Source organism: Podarcis melisellensis (assembly GCF_964234715.1).
Source record: "Podarcis melisellensis genome assembly, chromosome: 11".
Lineage (NCBI taxonomy): Eukaryota > Metazoa > Chordata > Lepidosauria > Squamata > Lacertidae > Podarcis > Podarcis melisellensis.
The window spans coordinates 22,395,490-22,414,632 of NC_138543.1; the positions used below are offsets into that span (position 1 = coordinate 22,395,490).

At 40.7% G+C, this 19,143-nt stretch overlaps 1 protein-coding gene across 4 annotated transcripts in view; it reads right to left on the reverse strand.

Annotated features, from left to right (window-relative positions):
• The window catches only part of FER (FER tyrosine kinase), a 141,335-nt gene that overhangs the window by 34,411 nt on the left and 87,781 nt on the right, over nucleotides 1–19,143 (reverse strand). For 2 of the 4 annotated variants that reach the window (XM_081930537.1, XM_081930538.1), the window contains exon 16: nucleotides 18,310–18,404. In XM_081930537.1, coding sequence (XP_081786663.1) covers nucleotides 18,310–18,404 — 95 coding nt within the window. Of the gene's footprint in view, nucleotides 1–7,565; nucleotides 7,634–13,889; nucleotides 14,037–18,309; nucleotides 18,405–19,143 lie in introns of those variants that run through there. The other 2 variants (XM_081930540.1, XM_081930539.1) reach the window with 2 other exon arrangements.

Here is a 19,143-nt window from a genome sequence, read left to right on the forward strand (position 1 = left end):
TCTTGAAAAGCATGAGAGCTGGTGCTGGGAGGTTGCGGGAGGAAGGGGACATTGGCAAAATGCTATCTTTTCCCTTCCTCCAAAGAGGAGCCTCTACTGGATCCCTGATCTCTCTTCTCTCAGAGGGGCAAGTCTGGATGCATCCTATGAATGTGACAATAGGCTATTTTGCATAAGGGGTGGTTTCATAATGTGTAATAATTAGGAAGCCTGGGGACACAGGAAGCTGCCTTATACAGAGTTCGCCTTTGGTTCACCTAGGTCAGGGCTGTCCAACAGGTCGATCATGATCTACCAGTCACTCAACAACTTTGGGTCTTTCTTCCCAGAAAAAGCTCAACAACTTTGGTCAATCCAATGGGTAGATCACTTCCAGATTGTTTTTTTTATAGTGGGAGTAGATCACAGTCTCTTGGAAGCTGGACTTCCCTGATCTAGATCAAGGTTTCAAGCAGGAATCTTTCCTAGCAATGTTTGGAGATGGCAGGGATTGGCTAGGACCTTTTGCATGCAAACTGTGTGCAGTGTGACATGCACTGGCCCTTTACAGGATAAACCCTGCCCCCCAAAGCCCCATACAACTTGCTTTGTTTCCTTAAGTGGTCTTTGTTTCTTAAATAGCAGCCTGCCAAGGCTCCTTGCAAACATGTCTGGATATAGAAGGGATTCTCAAAAGCAGTTTGTGATAGGGTATTGAGGCTGTTCAGAGAGAAATGTCAAAAATCCCACTGGGTGTGCTCAAACCCTACAGGGTCTCTGAAGTAGTTCTTTGGATCCTAGCCAGGGTATCCACTTGCATTTTTATACTGCTCCACCCCAAAGGCTCACTTAGAACTGAGCGAGCAAAGCAGAGACAAGGATAACCCCAAAAGACTGAATGAACATTATCTTGAAGAACCAAGTTCACAATGTAACTCATAACTTAAAAGGCAGTCATAAAAATAACGACACAGACTTTCACATCTTAAAGCACACCGGCTGTTGTTTGTGATACCGGCCCAGCCGTTATTCTATTCAATGCTCGATTAATTTCAGTGAATCTCTGTCGGGTGAGTTTCGTAGTTTTACACAGAAGTATTCCAATTCCAGATCAGATTTCGGGTGTACTTACATTACAAGAAATAAAGTAAGAAATTATTAAGAGATGGGTTTATTAACAGCAGACTCAATCTTCTAATGCTATAGCCCTCAGATAAGCTGCTGTATTTGTGAGAGGGATTAGCATCTTAATTGACAATTCCTGAGTTTGTGTGGGGTTTTTTGGTTTTTTTTACCATGTCTTCCAAGGTTCTGGGCTTCTTTAGATAGAAGGACTCAAGAGGTGATGGCTTAATTGCATGTTCTTTAATTAAAGCTTTATAGAAAAACAAGCCAGCCTGCTTAACCCTCTGACTGTTCGCTCACCTATATTGTCTTCTGACAACAGCATGTTATCCATTTTTTCCTCTGGTAATAGTGTTTTCACAATTCTGAATCATACTTTACTCAAATCTTAACACATTATGGCATTTCATAAAAGCCTGAGAGTAGGTGAATAAAATTCAAACTGTCGTGGCATGAGTCAAACCTACCCCCCCAAAGACTCTTATACAGAACCTTCAGTGCATAATTATGTTGCACTAAAACAGATATGGAAAGAATTGTTTTATAGCTACACAGGCTACATCTACATAAAACATTACGTGCTTCAGCAGCTGTAAACATGGTGAGAGGCAAACCCCCTAAAAATGAGGCATTTGTGGGGTTATGAGATTGTAAGACAGCTGACAGCCAAATGACTTTTGTTGTTTTTTGATGGTAGTGTAGAGAAATGGTCTTCTTCAGAAGTATCAACAACACTACCCACAAGAGTTTCCACACCTAGTGATAATGTGGCACAGTACCATGTAAATAGTTTCTGCTAATAAATACAGTTACCACATCTCACTTTTGTGCTGTAAGATGTTCAAGGAAGACCGTTACCAACTTTAGCGTCTGCTGAATGGGAAAGCACAGCAGGTTTAATGCTGCCAGCCTTCATGTCATATTTGCAAACATCTGTGTAATGCAGAGTGGGTCTGCCAACAGGCCTAGTGCCTGAAGCCAGCTACCCGTAGGGAACATCCTTCGGGATCCTGCCATCTTCCATTCTGTGGACATGACCAAGCCAATGTAGACAGAATTGACAATTGAGACAGAAGTACGAACATGCTGGGGATGTGGGCTTGGAAGAGCACATCTTTCTTTAAGACTCTGCCCTGCCATGAGATGCCCAAAAAATCTTCCTGATGCAGCGCATATAGAAGGCATTGAAGCATCGATACTGGTGGGTGTAAGTTGCCCACAATTCACTTCCATAAAGCAATGTGCTCAAAATGCAAGCCTGGTAGGCCTTCAGTTTGATATTGGTTGTTAGCATCACATAGTCCCATACCCTTTTTATTTTTTAGGATTTTTAGTATTCCGGATACAGTGGAGATGTATAATTTAACTTATAACCATGCAAGGAAAAATATTCTGCATGAAAATAGATTTCTTATAAATAGATGGTTTTAATTTGGGGAACATGTAAGACGATACTCATTATTTTCTTAGCTTCTGCAATTAGTGCACATATAATTGTACCTCCCCCCCCCCTTTCACATTATTCTATAATGCACGGGGGGAGGAGCATTACTTTTTCTTTTTTTAAAGCACACATTGAAAATAGAAAAGAAATTATCAAGAATGAAGTATAGGAAAGATAGTGTCTAGCTATAATTGCTAAAGTAAACAGAAAAGGACCCTTTTCAGATATTATGTTACTGAAGTAAAATTTAGCAAGGTAAGTATGAGAAATATTTGTGGTTGCTGCTGTTTTTTAATTCTAACAGTTTCAGGGTTTTATATTGAAATAGTTGTCACTTGCCAGGTAGCTGAGACACCCATATCCCTGATAAGCTCTTGGAGGAGATGGAGTCAGGTCTGTGAAGTTTTAACAGGGCAGGGGATGCGAGGAGGTCTGTTGGTCACAAGGTGTTACCTACCTGCTCGGTGGGACAAAGCACAACCAATTAAAGCTTTCCAAAACCTACTCTGCTTTCTCCAGTGGGAGAAGATGAGAGTACCTCCTTAAAGGACATACAAGGATGCTTGGCATTCTGTTCTCTAAGGGTACACAGAGGCTCTGGGAGCTTCTGAAAAGCTCAATGATATATTTGCCCCACAAAATAAATCTTCTGTAGCTTTGCCAGGAGGATGCTCCTGACCCTGAGACCTAGGGGCAGCACCAGGCATGCATGCACACTCATAACACCTTTTTCCCTCTTGAGTCCAGCCCAGCTCTTTTTCTTCCTCTCTGCTCCTTCCAACAACTCAGCCCTGGAGACAGAACTGTGACTGGGAGAGGGGGAGGAGGGCAGAGAATATATGCAATAATATGCAGCCAGCTCCTGCCAGGCTGAAGCTTGCAAGCTGCACACATACTCTTCTTAATAAAAACACTTTTTAAAAGGTGTTCTTGCCCACCTGGAGATTCAAGCCCTCCTGCTGTCACCTTCTGTAGGCAGGCAAATCTGGAGACTGCAGGTCGGGCCCTGGCATCTGGCAACCCTAATCAACAACTGTTCAAAAACAAAGAGTTCTATGGTACCTTAAAGACCTATAAGTTTAATCGTATATAAGATTTGATGCATGCATTTGAAGGAGCAGACTCTGATCTGCAATTTTTTGGGCTGTAACAAATTGCTGTGTCTCTTCTTCTTGCAACAGACTAATATGGCTACCATCCTGTAAATCTATTTTTTAGTAACTTCACTAAATCAGGAATGTACACAAGACATGGCTATGAGTAGTGTTTCAGTATTTACAATTATAACACTATAATTAATAAGGAGGTAACAAAGCCAGATCCTTAGTCTATTAAAAATTACTATTATAATAAGGGAGAGAAGCAGACAATGCTAGATCCATAGCCATTAAAACCAACTGTGCTTCCTCTATCTTCCCATTTATTTTGAAAGGTATCTGTATCCAGTTGTTTATTCCATTTCAAAACACTTTTCAGCAGAGACTACAATTTATGTGTTCAATACCACAGCTAGAATATTTGAGGGAACAAAAATGAAAGAATAAAATGCAAATCTTGTTATGTTCAACTTTTCCCCAATCCCTTTAGGAAACCATAGGTTAAGATTAGTTTCTAACGAACTATGACTTATCAAGAGAGATGTTTTCCCCAAAACACATAGCTTGCTTTAAAACAAGTGTCTTGTTTCAATAAAAAAACAGACATTAAAAATAAAATCAGCAGCAAAGTAGAAACACAGAGCCAAATCCCCAGAACAGACAACCGTAGAAAATTACATTTTGAGGGAAAGGTGGGCAAAGCACTAGAGGGGTTGAATATTATGGTTTAAAGTGGAGTCAAGTGTTTTAATTAAAACTGAACACTATTCCTGCAAACAGTGTCAAGCTAAAAGAGGATAAATTTCAATGAAGTGTGAACACAAGTCAGGGACGAGAAGCCTTGTTATGAAAGCTCCTAAGTCATCAGGGATCTCAAAGCAACTGGTATGTTCTTGCTTTAAAAGAGATGGAAAGAGATTTTACTTTAATGGTGAGGAAGCAAGGCATTTCATTTATTTAAAATATTTATACTCCACTTCCTTACCAATTAAATGAAGTTAAAACCAAAATCTAGCTAAAATATGTCTGTTTGGGAAAATGTTCATATACCGTAACAAACAGGCAGACCCCACTCCTCCTGAACTCCATATTTCCGTCTGAAAAGCCTTCACAGCCATAATCTCCTAAGCAAGATGACATGTCACCGCTGTGTTGTATTTTCTCTTCTGAGCAGATAAAGTGATGTCTCTTTCCATCCAGCAGAGAATCAAGAGAAGGGTGATGTGATTCACACTCCCCCCCCCCATCTTAATAGGCCAACAGTTCCCCTGTGTATGTCTCTCAGATGTCCAGGAGTGTGGGGTGGGAAGCATTCTCGCCTCATTGGCTGGTTCCAACTCCTCTCCCCTTCATACCCTCTTGCTGACACCTATCAGAGATATATCAGTATTTTGGTAATACCTTGCCTTTGGCTTGATAGCCCAGAGTAATTCTGTCTTCTACTAACTGAACACAGGCTTAGCCTGAAAATGATGTTCTAATATGTGCTGAAGTGGCTACTTTAGGATTTCTGTTTATTAAGTGCTATAGTCAGTCATTTCATTTTATGGCCCCATATTCAATCCCTGGGAATTTCAGGATGGACTGGGAATGTCATGAATGAATTAACCCTGGAGAAACACTGTTGGCCAGTGTAGACAACATTGAGCTACATGGACCAATTGCCTGACTCAGTACGGCAGCTTCCTATGTCGCTGCTGTTATATATTTATTTATTTATACCTCACCTGTTTCCCTGATGGGACTCAAGGCAGATTACATATAAAAATGAGAACCGCCAAAAACATAAGAAAAAAGGAGAAAAAAGATTGATGCCCCATCCATCTCTTTCTGTGTGCTTAGTTAACCCTTTAATACATAAGGAACTGCTTGAGATTTCTAAACAATTCCCAGAAGTCAGGGAAACACAAGCACCTCTGAGCATACACCAATTGGGTTTTGTTAAGAGTGGCACGGTGCCTTAAAGACGAGTGATCAATAAGTAAGATGTCCCCCTCTTTAGAATATTGAGTACAATGTTGATTGTTGTGCATGTCTCATAGATTTCTGTTGCCTGAAAAGACTGCAGCAGGAGTGGAAAGCCTAACAAAAAATTGCTCCCCATGGTTGCAACTTGTCCCGGGATCACTTGCTCTGTACAATTTCTGCATCCTCAGCCTAGGACAATCATGCAAGTGGCCAGCTAAACTATCTGCATAGGTAAAGGAAAAGGACGCAGGTGGAGCTGTGGTCTAAACCACTGAGCCTTTTGGGCTTGCTGATCGGAAGGTCAGTGGTTTGAATCCCCGTGACGGGGTGAGCTCCCGTTGCTCAGTCCCAGCTCTTGCCAACCTAGCAGTTTGAAAGCATGCCAGTGCAAGTAGATAAATAGGTACTGCTGTGACAGGAAGGTAAACGGCATTTCCGTGTACTCTGGCACTCGTCACGGTCCTCCGTGTGCCAGTAGCGGTTTAGTCATGCTGGCCACATGACCCCGAAAACTGTCTGTGGACAAATGCTGGCTCCCTCGGCCTGAAAGTGAGATGAGCGCCGCAACCCCTAGTCACCTTTGACTGGACTTAACTGTCCAGGGGTCCTTTACATTTACCTGCATACTCTTCTTTTAAATTACACTCAAAACAATAAAATTTAACTGAAAAGGGGGGTAGGGAGAATAGCCACTGTAACATTAGCTGAGAATCCTCTTTTTAAACTATTTCACAGGAACACAGGGTTCAACAAGCACATAAAAATCAAGTTTTCTCTTACATTTATGAACACAGCTGAAGACACTGATTTGCACCAAAACAGCACAACAAACTGTTTACACACATTTGCCTCTCTTTTCCCCCCCGTCTACACTGTCAACATTGCAAACTCTGCTGCTTGTATGGAAAGCACTATCAGCTGGAGACTTCTAAAAAAACGCCAGCGTAAGGGGAAAATTCTTAATGTGTGAACTTTATAATAGCTGATAAAGAATTCAGCATCACTAAAAATATTTTTGTCAGTAATTCATAACAAAGAAACCACATTTCTGCCACATTTTCTGATGCAGGAGGGAAGGAAATGCCTCTCTTAATGCAGAGTTAACTGCTCCTAGGAATGTACTGATACCAGACTAGGAGGAAATCCACGTACAGATGGCCAACACCAGCTGGAAATGAATGGCTCTCCATGTCAATGTGCCATAAGATCAATTTACTGTTGTTGTGAGAGAGACAGTGAGCTGTGTGTGCCCATGAAATCAGTACTTCTTCCCTTGGGTTCTTATCGCCCTAAAGCAGTGGGGCTCCCAACTGGTGGTTCATGGACCCCAGGAGATCCACATAACCCACCCAGGGGGCCCATGGCACCATTCACATAACAAAAACTACCATAGAGATATCAAAAGTAGGGGGTCCATGGCTTGACTTTAGAAAAACAGAGAGTCTGCAGTACTTAGTTAATTGGGAACCACTGGCCTAAAGGAACAGTGCAAAGAATCAGTTACTATGGTCATTTTATTTGCAGGTGAAAGAACAGATCTACAACTTGCCTGGATTCAGGCATGGTAGTATCAGCAAAAAAAGCAGCCATCGAATGTATTCTTATTGTGACAAGAACAGCAGCTTCCTGACCAATTGCAGCTGTTTCTGGGTCCAGGTGAAGCAACAGTGGAGAATCACTGATGAGAAAGACTGTATAGAAATCTACCATGGTAACATGGCTACCAGCCCAATAATGCTCTTTGTCTGGCTTTATAACCAAAAGGCAGAGGACCTGTATCAGAAGAGGAGAATGGAGGTGCTGGTGGGGCAGAGAAATCAGGAAAGCAGATGAGATAATTTTCTAGGTTGAATTTATTAAATTAATCTATCATATGTAGCCTTATTGCATCACATTGTAGATGCTTCACTATTTCATTTCAGGCCATCCTTCACTTTGCAGCATAAATGCCTCAAGAAAATACTGTTTTATAGGATGCACAGAAAATGTTTTACTCTTAAGCGTTGATATAGGGGGCAATCTAAAAAAGTAAAGAAATAGTTTATCAGGGTTCCTTCTATGTTTACTTTATTATCTTAAAACATGATTTCATTTATATTAGGATATGCAAAATGTTATTTGTTCTATTCAGTCATGATGTGGCATTATTTATGGATGTAAACAGGTAATTTAAATGACTAAAGTGCCAAGTATAAGACATAGTGCCAATTCCTTTTAGACCCTTATAATGTTCATGTCTAGGATGTGAATTAACACTTAATTGCCAACCCTTTAACAAACAAGGGATTATTCCACTGCTAAATTCACACATTTATAGCATTTGTAGAAAAATCCCAGTAATTCATCTTCATAAGGCACAGACCACATAAATACTTCAAAGCTATGCTAAGAGGATTTCACTCCAGCTCTTTCAGTTCATATCTCTAGCTGTGCAAATTTCTTTACCTCCTTTTGAAAAACAAGCCTTCATATTGCCATCATGTTACATTTATTTGGAATACATGTTGTGAAGATACCATTTACAATATAACAGCAAGCAGTAAGGATTTGAAATAGCCCATTTATACAGAATAACAATCTATATTGTTTGTAAAATACGGCTAAGTAACTTGATAACAAGAAACTAATAACATCTATTGCAAACTGGATTCAATGGCTTGCATCCTATCTCCCATGCACAGAGCTCTATTCACGGAAAGGGCTGTGTTGTCTTCCCCTTCCCACAGCAGGCCCCTGAAAAATCTGTTCCCAGTGCTTGGGGTCTGTTGGCAACAGAATGTGTTTGCATGTGAGGAGGGATGCAGAAGAAAAGGGATTCAACAAAAAGGGGGCACCCCTGCATGAGAGGTTTATTTCTGTTTGCACAGGGGATCTCTGGATGCAAGGAAAGTATTCTAGACCTCACTTGCTCCATGGAATCTCATTGGATTTTCAGGCAAAGTCTTGCTCAAAATAAGTGTGATCTTACCCAAAATCAGCACTGCCGCTGGCGGTGCTTCTCCACCACCGGCAGAGGTGAAAGGGAAGGGGCACCTGCAGGAGAACCATGGGGGGGGTCTCACCCTGACCTCCAAGCTCAGCCGGCTCGGCCTTTAACTGTCACCAATGGGTCTTACACATGTAATGATGGTGACTTGTCACAAATCTAAAGCTTGTCCCAAACGGGTGGAGCCTTAGAGGTAGACCGAGAGCAGTAACTTAAACCGGTTCATTCCTCTTCTCAACCTTTGTTGGAGCAAATTGCTCACTTGGAGCTATCTGTGGTCCCACAACTTCTAACCAGCTTTGCCTCTTTCTCTGTGGAATCTGGCATTGGATTGGAATATGACAGTATTTATATGTGCAAAAGAGTCAAAGGAATTAACCCTGACATCCTTCTCCTCACTACAAAAACCTTTAATTAGAACTGAGAGTATGCATATTATATGAACTATGCCTACTGGCCCTTCAAGGGATATGCCTGATTCTCTTTAAACATGCTCCATCACTCAGGCAGCAACCTAAAAAATATAGTGTTAAAACTTCTCATTTTAAAAACTAATTCTGGCCTTTAAGGTCTGCTAACGAATACAAATGTTATCGTTTCTCAAAACTCAACATTTACTGAAGTTAAACTAAAGTTAACAGTTAAACTAAAGAAAACAGACAGGCTATCGTTTGCTTCCAATGTAAGTGTTGAGTAACCTTTACCAAGTGAGAACTCCTAAGCAGAGCAAGATTAAACTGTATTGTTAAGCTGTGCCTAATGAATTTATTGATTACAGTGAATACTGCTTTTTCAGCACTACTGAAATTACTAAGAATTCTCTTACTTTATGAGCAGAACCTTCTATTAAGGAGTTTCACTCATTCAAAGTGTTTCTAGTTTTCTGGAGGGAAAGAGCCTACAAAGTAATTTAGAATGCCCTCTGTGTTGATAATCATTTTTACATTTACCTTCAACAAAGGGGGGTAGAAATCAATTTTTAAAGTTACATAACACAGAAAAGCATGTTGTATTGCAGTGTTATTTAAGTATAATTTCCCAGCTAATTATAAGAAACTAAGTACATGCCACATCATACCCAAAACAATCAAGTTTAGACGTGATGAAAAAAATAGCTTTCCTCCAAATGGCATGTTTTATTCCTCTAGTATTGATCGAATTTCTGCTCCAAAGTTAGCCTTAATATAAATTTGCCATTTGGCAAAATTCTGTTTGCACAAACATAAGGGAATGCAACAAAAGGTCTTCAAAACTCACAAACTCACTGTTAAAGAACACACACACACAGTAGAGCATTTTGAATTTTACAGATTTTTAGGGAACACAGCTGTCTGTCCAGAGGAAGAAAAGCATAAAGTAATTTGAGGCAATGTTAAGTAGAAAATATGAAGGAAATATGTTTAACGATTTTGCAAAAGAAAACAGGAGTAAAATAAGTAGGATAATCTTTATATGCCAGTACTTTGAATGCATTTTGGAGTTTTAAAAAAAATGACTGGCTTAGTCAAACATGTTGAGTTGCCCGGGGGAAACGACTGAAAATTAGGTTTAAATCTGTTAGGTATGTGTTGTTGTTTGATCTGTGGGCTAATGGTGTTGTCTTGCTGAAAGTCACAAGCATAAGAAAAAGCCCTGCTGGATCATGCCAAAGGCCCATCTAGTCCAGTAACCTGTTCTCACAGTGACCATACAAAAGCCTAGCTTTGCACTAACTGCTAATATTACCTTGTTTTGGAATTTACTGTATGCTGTTTTGGTCATATAGCCTATATGCTAAAACAAATATACCAAACTTCCCTTTTGTGTGTAAAATCTTTAACTTGTACTGAAAAATGTCAACCAGCTCTGGTTTAACCCCAAGGTACAGGTTAATTAAAACTGAAGATCCCACTGAGCTATCGTCTAAGAAACAGTATGGAGGATGACTCTAGGAAAGAGGACATGTTTTTTCATTGGGAAAAAGGATGTTCTACGATGAAATCTCAGTAAAGGTGTGAAAGCTCACAACCAAAGCTCAGGTGTGGGGAAAACATAACAAAAACACTGATTACTTCCAACTCCACGTATTGACGCTTATCATTGTGATTCTTGTACTGCAACATAGACGAATGACAAAATCAGCATTTTCAAATCATTTTTCTAAGGCTCTTGGAAGCTTTTCAGGGGTATCTCAATGAAAATATCACTAATGGCAGATGGGTTTCCCCTAAAAGACAGGATGATCGCTACTCATCTTCCAATTCAAGGGGGAGTGTTGGATGTGATATTAGCAATGTTCCTGGTTGATGTGGGTCAACGGAAGACCTAAAAGACCTGGTGTGCATCCTGCATGAACTGGGTGTGCACAAGACCCAGAAAGTGCATGACATTCAGAGGCTTCTTCAGCAGGCAAGTCAATGGAGAAAGTGATTTCAAAAAGCAGAGAATTTAAAAAGCACTAAGGGGCGCGGGTGCCGCTGTGGGTTAAACCACAGAGCCTAGGACTTGCTGATCAGAAGGTCGGCGGTTCGAATCCCTGCGACGGGGTGAGTTCCCGTTGTTCGGTCCCTGCTCCTGCCAACCTAGCAGTTCAAAAGCATGTCAAAGTGCAAGTAGATAAATAGGTACCGCTCTGGCGGGAAGGTAAACGGCGATTCCATGCACTGCTCTGGTTCACCAGAAGCAGCTTAGTCATGCTGGCCACATGACCCGGAAGCTGTACGCTGGGCTCCCTCGGCCAATAAAGCGAGATGAGCGCCGCAACCCCAGAGTCGGCCACAACTAGACCTAATGGTCAGGGGTCCCTTTACCTTTACCTAAGTTATGGAGATAAAATGTAGTTGCCTAAAAATCTGAGTATTTAGAATACAAAATTGTGTGCAGTCTTTGGAGCCTAATCTTAATAAAACAGCCCTTATTTTGCCATGTAAACTATGATATAGCAGCATAATAAATTGCAACGAGAGTCACATCTCATTTTATGCAGTTATCACACACAGTAACATTGCATTGACCTATCCAAGAGTCAAGTGTGCTGTATTCCCATTCTTTTGAAATCCCAGGTACATGGAAAGCCCACAGCAAGTGACAACATTAAGGAATAAATCAGATATCATATCACGAGAAAGACAAGATCTAAGCAGCCAATGGGGCAAAGCTACCATCCATAAGATTATAACTGCCTGTCCTTAAAGACAGGATTGCTTCTGAATAAAACTGTAGAAAATCAAATGAACATTGTTCTAAAAGCTATATCCCATTGATTGGAACTGGCCAGGTTTCTATAAAACACGTGATAGCTACTCCTAAGTATTCCATAATCAACACTTTCTGAACAGAAGAACATCTTAATATTGTTCCAACTAAGCTTTCCATTTTCCTGAGAACACTTCCCACGTTTCATTCTGCTTGATGGGTTAAGTGTGTCTTTTCAACACTCTGACAAATGGTACAATGATTCATGGAATTTTACTCTGCCTAGCTAGAACAGATAACTGTGTATTTGAAACAAATAATGTGCTAAAAATGCTCCAGAGTCCTCTTCTCATGTACTGCCTGACCAGTAGTTTTCTTTGACAAAGCACAAAGAAAATCTCTCTCAGCAGGATCATACATTTCTTTCCAGACAGGAATATGAAATTCTACTGCTCTCTAGTCTCCAAGTGCTGAAATTGTGACTCGGCTACATACCTGAGGGGGTGGGGAAATTATTTGTGTTGCCATTTGTGTCTTTTGTCTTTGTGTGAGGGTATTTTTGTCCTTATTGCTTAGTTAGCTAAAGCAGGCCTGAGAAATGTGGCATTTTAGTGCCTTATTATTGCAGAGCTACAGAACATTGCAAAAACATTTTCAAATGTTATTTTCAGTGCCAACTCATACGGCAACCTCCTTTCTAAGAAAAACGAGTGAGTCGATGCATGCAACAGCCAGTACCATTTGTCTGTCAGAGCAATAACATCTATATTTTAGTGCCCCTGTATTCCCTTAATAGGCTTGTAGGCTCTGGCATCACTTGCAGGGAAATGACACCCAATGGAACATCTCTCTCCATTTTGCTCTGTGAACTATGACTCAAGACAGGAATAGGGAATTGAATCAGCCCCTGGATTACTGTATTTACTCTTAATGAATTATTATTATTTTTTTAAAAAACCAACAACTCTGAGATCTTTCTCTTCGGAGAAAGTCATTTTAAACTCTAAATCTCTGTCAGCAACTCCACTTAGCTGCGATATTAACTTAGCTCATGAGGACAACAGTCCAGCAGTTAGCCTGTGATACCCAAGGTGTTTGGTTTTTTCGCTTTTTGTTATTTTTGCACCTCATAACTGAAATGGTAAACAAAGTTATCCTCTTATTGCTTCACAGAAGAGAGCCTGAATTCAGTGTGCATGTGGGTGAGACAGAGAAATATTAGACCATTAGCTTCGATATCTAGAGGGCTGGATAGGCACTAATCAATTTCCACCACAGGTATCTGAGCAAGAATGCACAGAGAATAAAGGCTGCTGGGGAATTTTCTCTCTCCTCACCAAATACTTAATACTCCCTGCTGCTTCTTTCCTCACTTGTCCAAAATATAAAGAATGCCACTAACATGGAATCCAACAGCGGTGTTATAGAAATTTGGTAAAGCAGTAACTTCTTCTACCATCATCATTTGTGTATTGAAAACCTCAAAGCCATTGCTATTAACATAATGACATTTTCCAAAGCAGCTGGGTCTGGAGGCAATCTGCTGCAGACAGAAGGGAGGAATGATAGGAGAAAAGGCAGTATCCAGGTTCAACAGTATCATGAGCCTGAAGAGGTTCAAAAATGACTTGAGTAGCTCTAAGCAACCCAAGCATAGTTTGTCTACACAAGGGTATATTTTAACTAATGTGTCTGGATCTTGAGAAGACTGCAGGTACAGACTCTAGCTAAGGCTGATGAAGCAAGTAATTTGCAATGTTTATGTGAACCCAGAAAGGGGAAGCAGGTCTTATCACTATATTCTCTTTCACTTTCATGCACCCAAAGAAGTACAACTGCACAATGGGCAGCCTTACTTGGTGAAAACTATTGCAAAGTGCTATCACTACCATGAGTCAAATAGCAACACTGTTGAGAAGCTGAGTCGTCCGAGTCTAATACTCTGAGAATATAGTTACAAGTAGGTAGCCATGTTGGTCTGCCGTAATCAAAACAAAATACTGGCCAAAATCTAGCACCTCTGCCCAATAATACACCCCAAAAAACTATTTCAGCTCAGTTCAACTACCGAGACTCCAAATAGTGTGGAATATATGAGTAAAGATATGAGCACACATAAGCTGAAAGGCTTTAGTTTAAGGCACTTGCCTGTGAGTCTGCAATTTTCCTTCCAGAGGTTGGCTAAACTGCAGTGATGACACGGAAGATATGAGGAGGGTTGAGGAAGCACAGAGATGTGGAAGTTGGAACTGGGAGAAAAAGGCTGGAGTGAAGGTCCAATGTCATTGATATGAGGACAAAAAGGAGAGAGGTGTGAGAAGCAGGAGGGGGCTAGAAAACAAGTGATGGAAGTATGAGGCAGCAGAAGCGGTGATGGATAACACGGTACTGAGACAAATGGGGACCTCTGCATGCGTATGTAAAAAGGGGAAGATTCCCCAACCACTGTTTCAACTGCTATGATGTCAAAATGTTCTAGGGCTTGTAGCAACTCTTGATAGGAAGGCCAGGAGGGCTGCTTGAACATAATGGTGGCTACCATCATTAGGTGACAAACTGGAAGAGGAGCTCAGCAAACATAGAAAAGCTGCCTTCTACCACCCATTAGTCCATGTGGCTCAGTATTGTCTACACTGATCAACAGAGTCTCTCCAGGGATTCAGACCGGGGGTATTCCTAGACCTACCTGGGGGATTCACCTCTTCCTAAACCTGTGGCATGGGTGCCAAGACAGAAGAATTACATTTGGAATAAAGTTTTCTCTCCCTTGTTTGCTGCAGAAACTGCTAGTACTATGATTCCATTAGTTCTGGCTTTGTATATTTTTAGAAAAGAAAAGAAACAAGAAGCAGCTCTCAAATTGGAGAGGGTATTTTTTTCTTTTAGTTCAGCCTTTTTTTACTGTATAGCCTCACACGAAAAATAAGTAGTGGTATAATATACAATAGCCTAGCCAGAGGAGAACGATAAAAATGTCAACAGTTTCTTATGGAGTATGCTAACAGGCTTTGAACTTATGCAGTGTGCAAATTGAAATATCTGGCTCCCATTTCAAACAATTAATGATTATTCACCATGATAATAAGTGGTCAGCTTATGCTCTCCCATCCTCATTTGTTTTGGAATATTAGGCACCAAATGAAACATTAGAGCAACCAAACAAAGCATTATGGAATACTATTTTAAAGTATCCACAAATGGCTAATGCTGTATCAGCAATATTTTGATGGATGAAATCAAAAGGAACAAGCTTTGAAATATTAAAGCTATAAAAAGCACACTGGCATGAATTTTGCAGTTATATGCTGACACTAAAAAACAAACCAGTGATTCAGTAGGGGCTGCATCTATATTAAACCATATGAAAACCATACACATTTAAAAGCTACAAATTAAAAACAGTATTATGTGATTGGTTCCCAGCTAACGGGCACAGAAGGCAGAAAAATGGTTTCAAAATACATACCCTACCATATTTCATTAAGGGGATCCCCACTTCTTCATCCTTTCAAGAATACTTTTTTCCTGCCCAGTCCACCTTAAATTTAGTACTTCTTTGAGCACATTATAATAAAGAAAAAACATTGAAATTGTGTCATGAGTCCCCCAACTCAGACGGATACCTCAGCTGTATTTATGACCTTATAGGACTACTCTGCTTGTGGCAGTTCCTTGCCACTGCAACTCCTGACAGATCATCTGAATCACTCGCTATGAGTAGAACTTTGCTTGGCATCTTTCAAACCACATTTATGATTGCTGCCATGGGCCAAATGGCAGCATCTACTGACAGAAAAAAAGGCTGAGAATATCTATTTGCCACCAATAAGAGAAGGGAGTGGGCAAGGAGAAGCATGTGCCACAAACAAAGCAGCCATGTGCTCATAATCCTAAACAGAGTTGAGGGCAGAAACAATTGAAGTCACACTGGCTGAGAAGTGTCGTGTTTAGAGAAACATGGCTGCTGAGTTATCATTTCAGCTACATAGGACTGAAATCTGAGCAACTGCTTCCTGACCCCCATCCCTCGCCGTGCTTGTGTCCTCTGTATGTGGAAGGAATTACAGTCCTGGGAGTTGCTGCTTTCTGGTTAACTCTCCAGTTCCAGGTTTCTATCTGATTTCCTGGGTGCAAGTGCATGTTTTCCTTCTGTGCCCTGTTGTCACCTTGATTCCTGAGACTCTTCCTCAGGCCTCCCTGCTCCCAACCTCGGCTTGTTCTATTTTAACTCTGATCCTGCTGCCTGCCTCTTGGTTTTAACACTTTTTACCAGTCTCCATCCCACCCTTCTGCAACTTTTTTTTTGACCTTCAGATATTTTGGACTAGAACTCCCATCACCCCAGACGATTGCCAAAGCCAGCTGGAACTCTTGGGGATTGTAGTCCAAAACATCTTAAGGTTGGGGAATGTTGGGTTTCAGTACACGAAATCCAGCCCTGCCTCCTGCTTTTTGGGTCCAACTGTTGCACCCTTAAGAAAGTCAAGTCACAATGCTGCAGTGACAGCAGAAGCCATGCCTGGCACAATTCCCTTCTCAAGGCTCTAGACCAAGCAACCACTTCCCTTGCCCTCCATGTTTCTTAAGCAAATTACCTAGCGCTCACTCTCACATCATTCAGTTCCTTCACACCATGCGGCCCAAAGACTAGGATGCGGTTTCTTTTTTCCTATTCTCATTACTGTAGCTCCCTTTTGCCTCAGTTGCTTTATTCCTCTGCCCTTCCCAGCCCAAATCCAACTATGCATCCTTCCTCTAGCCTCCTTTTCTCTGAGCTTCTCCTTGGCTTCTCTGCACACTGGGGCGTTTTCCATTCCACAGCCAGCCCCTGCCGAAGCATTTAACCCAGCCTAATTGAAAACGTTTCTTACACAGGAGCTGGACTGCAAGATGAACATTCCATGTCACCATACCACCTTAGCCAATCAAAGGCAGATGCTTCATTGCCATAGGAATAATATCATATAAATTGGAAGTGACAAGGTGGCTAGCTCTCATGCTGCCCTCCAGGCTTCTGCGAGTTCTTCAGATCTTTTTACCAGACTATTTACACTAGTGGGATGAGATAAAAATACAAATAGTTGTCATTAAGGTCTAACATCTTGCTGCTCTTGGTGGAGGGCAGCCTTTTCTCTTTTAATGCTGCATTCTTAGAGGAGAAATGAAGGAGCCAGCTGCAAGCCATGCAGCCTGGTGAGAAGCCCAGCCCCAGACATGCCAGACTGTTATATAAACTGGGCTGTTGAGGCAAGACTTGCAACTACTGTAGTAGCAAACACTGGGTTAACTTTTTCTTTTTTCCCACAAACCATTCATTCTTACTGTGCCTTTGTATTTAAAAGTATCATTCATAATAGTACAGAATCTGAGTACTTGACTTTGTCCTATTTGAATTTGCTTAATATGTTTTGTTATGAACTCCTTGTTTATGATGCTGTATTTTGGTATTGATCATGAGCTGCTTTGGTCATGGTACACCATGGAGAACAAAACATAAAAAAACTAGATTAACCGTTAAAAAAAAGTCAACTCAAGATTGATACATCCAAATTGTATAAACCAGGAACCCAGGGCCTCTGGATGATGTTGGACAAAATTTCCCATCATCCCTGACCATTGGCCATGCTGGCTGGGCCTGATAGGAGTTGAGAGTCCAGCAACATCTGAAGGCCCATGAGTTCCTCACCTTTGGTATAAACTCTTACCCCGTGTCATAATTCCACCCTTGTTTTGCACTCAGGAACCATATGGAATACTAATCTTGTGAGTGATATGGCAACAGCATATTCTCCACAGTTCTATCTCCAAAAATATATTTTTGTTAGCAAAAGGGGCACGAGGTTCAGCAAAGATTATGAGACAGAAATTCCAATGACAACACCTCCTCACCTGTAACTCAAAGTGAGGGGGGAAACTTTGAAGAAAAAAATAGACTAGTTAAACTAGTCAACACTATTCGTGCACCAAAAGCATTGAAAATACATGTAAACCCAGGGATGGGGATGTAGCCCAGGTGCTGCTCGACTACAACTCCCAATATCCTTGACCATTAACCTTCTTGCTTGGGACTGATGGGAGCTGGAGTCCAGGAACAGCTCAGGGAACACAGGTTCAGTATGTAGCCTAACCCTAATTGAGAACTTCCCTGTTCCTTTTAAGTGAAAGTGAGGTACTGAATTACTGATTAATTTAATATTATAGAATAAGACTTTTACTTTTTGCTCTTCACATATGTATTCAGTATGTGGAATGAACATGGAATAGCAGATTGCACATATTCCCATGATTCATACTGATTTACAATGGGATGTGCCTATGAATTATGACTTTGATACTGTCTCCACCTGCTGGTAAAAACAAAATTATTCTTTGATTCTGAAATAGTGTGTGGATATCAGAGACCTTTCTGTCTCTAAAGAGCAGATTATTTAAACTGAGAAGATGCAGAGGAAGGACAATAAGTATATCCAAACAAATGGGGAAGATTAGAAACCTGGGTACTACAAGAATGCTATAAGAATAAATGAACACATTACCTGGAACAAGCTCCATAACGATATATATAGGTTGCCTTTGAGTGCAAACTCCTATAAGCTTTACCACATTCGGATGGTCATACTGTTTGAGTATTCTGAAAAAGGGGTACAAAGGTTTTATCATGTCATTGTATCAACTTGATTTCAGTTATGTAGGAAAAAAGTTACTGAGCACCTACATGACTAAAATAAACTCAGATGAGTTTCAGTAAACACGAAAAGAATCACATTGTACAACTGAAACCACCTCTCACTAAGAAAGATGATAAAACTAAAGCTCTTCTCAGTGACAACACACATGAACAGGGATCATGAGCATGTATTCATTTACTTTATCCAATACGTTTTACATAAAGAATCCCAGGGTAACTTAAAAAAAAATTAAACACAACCATAGCACAATTTAAGCAAACAGGAAAATACACATCATAAATATTTATACAGGTTCACTCATATCATTTAGAATCAAACACAACCAGCTTTCTAGAACGTGCAGGGAAGTCTACTTGAGTGCAAAACACTCTCCACTGCACACATCTGCCCTGAACATATGGGAAGCTGTAAGGGGCCGTGTGACAAAGGGGTGGGGCTAAAGTTGAGACTCTATAGTCCCCTTTAGACTTAAGTTACCCCACCATGCAAGTGATAGGGCTAGAGTGCCATTTATTTTAATCAACATCTACCAGACATAAGTACGTACAAGTAAAAATAGATAGAAAGCAAATATTCACTACTTTAGAATAGGCAGAAAATCCTGGAAGACATTCGAACATTTCCATGAAGACAAATGGCATGTGATCACTCTCCAGTTGCAATCAACACCTGTGCCTTCTA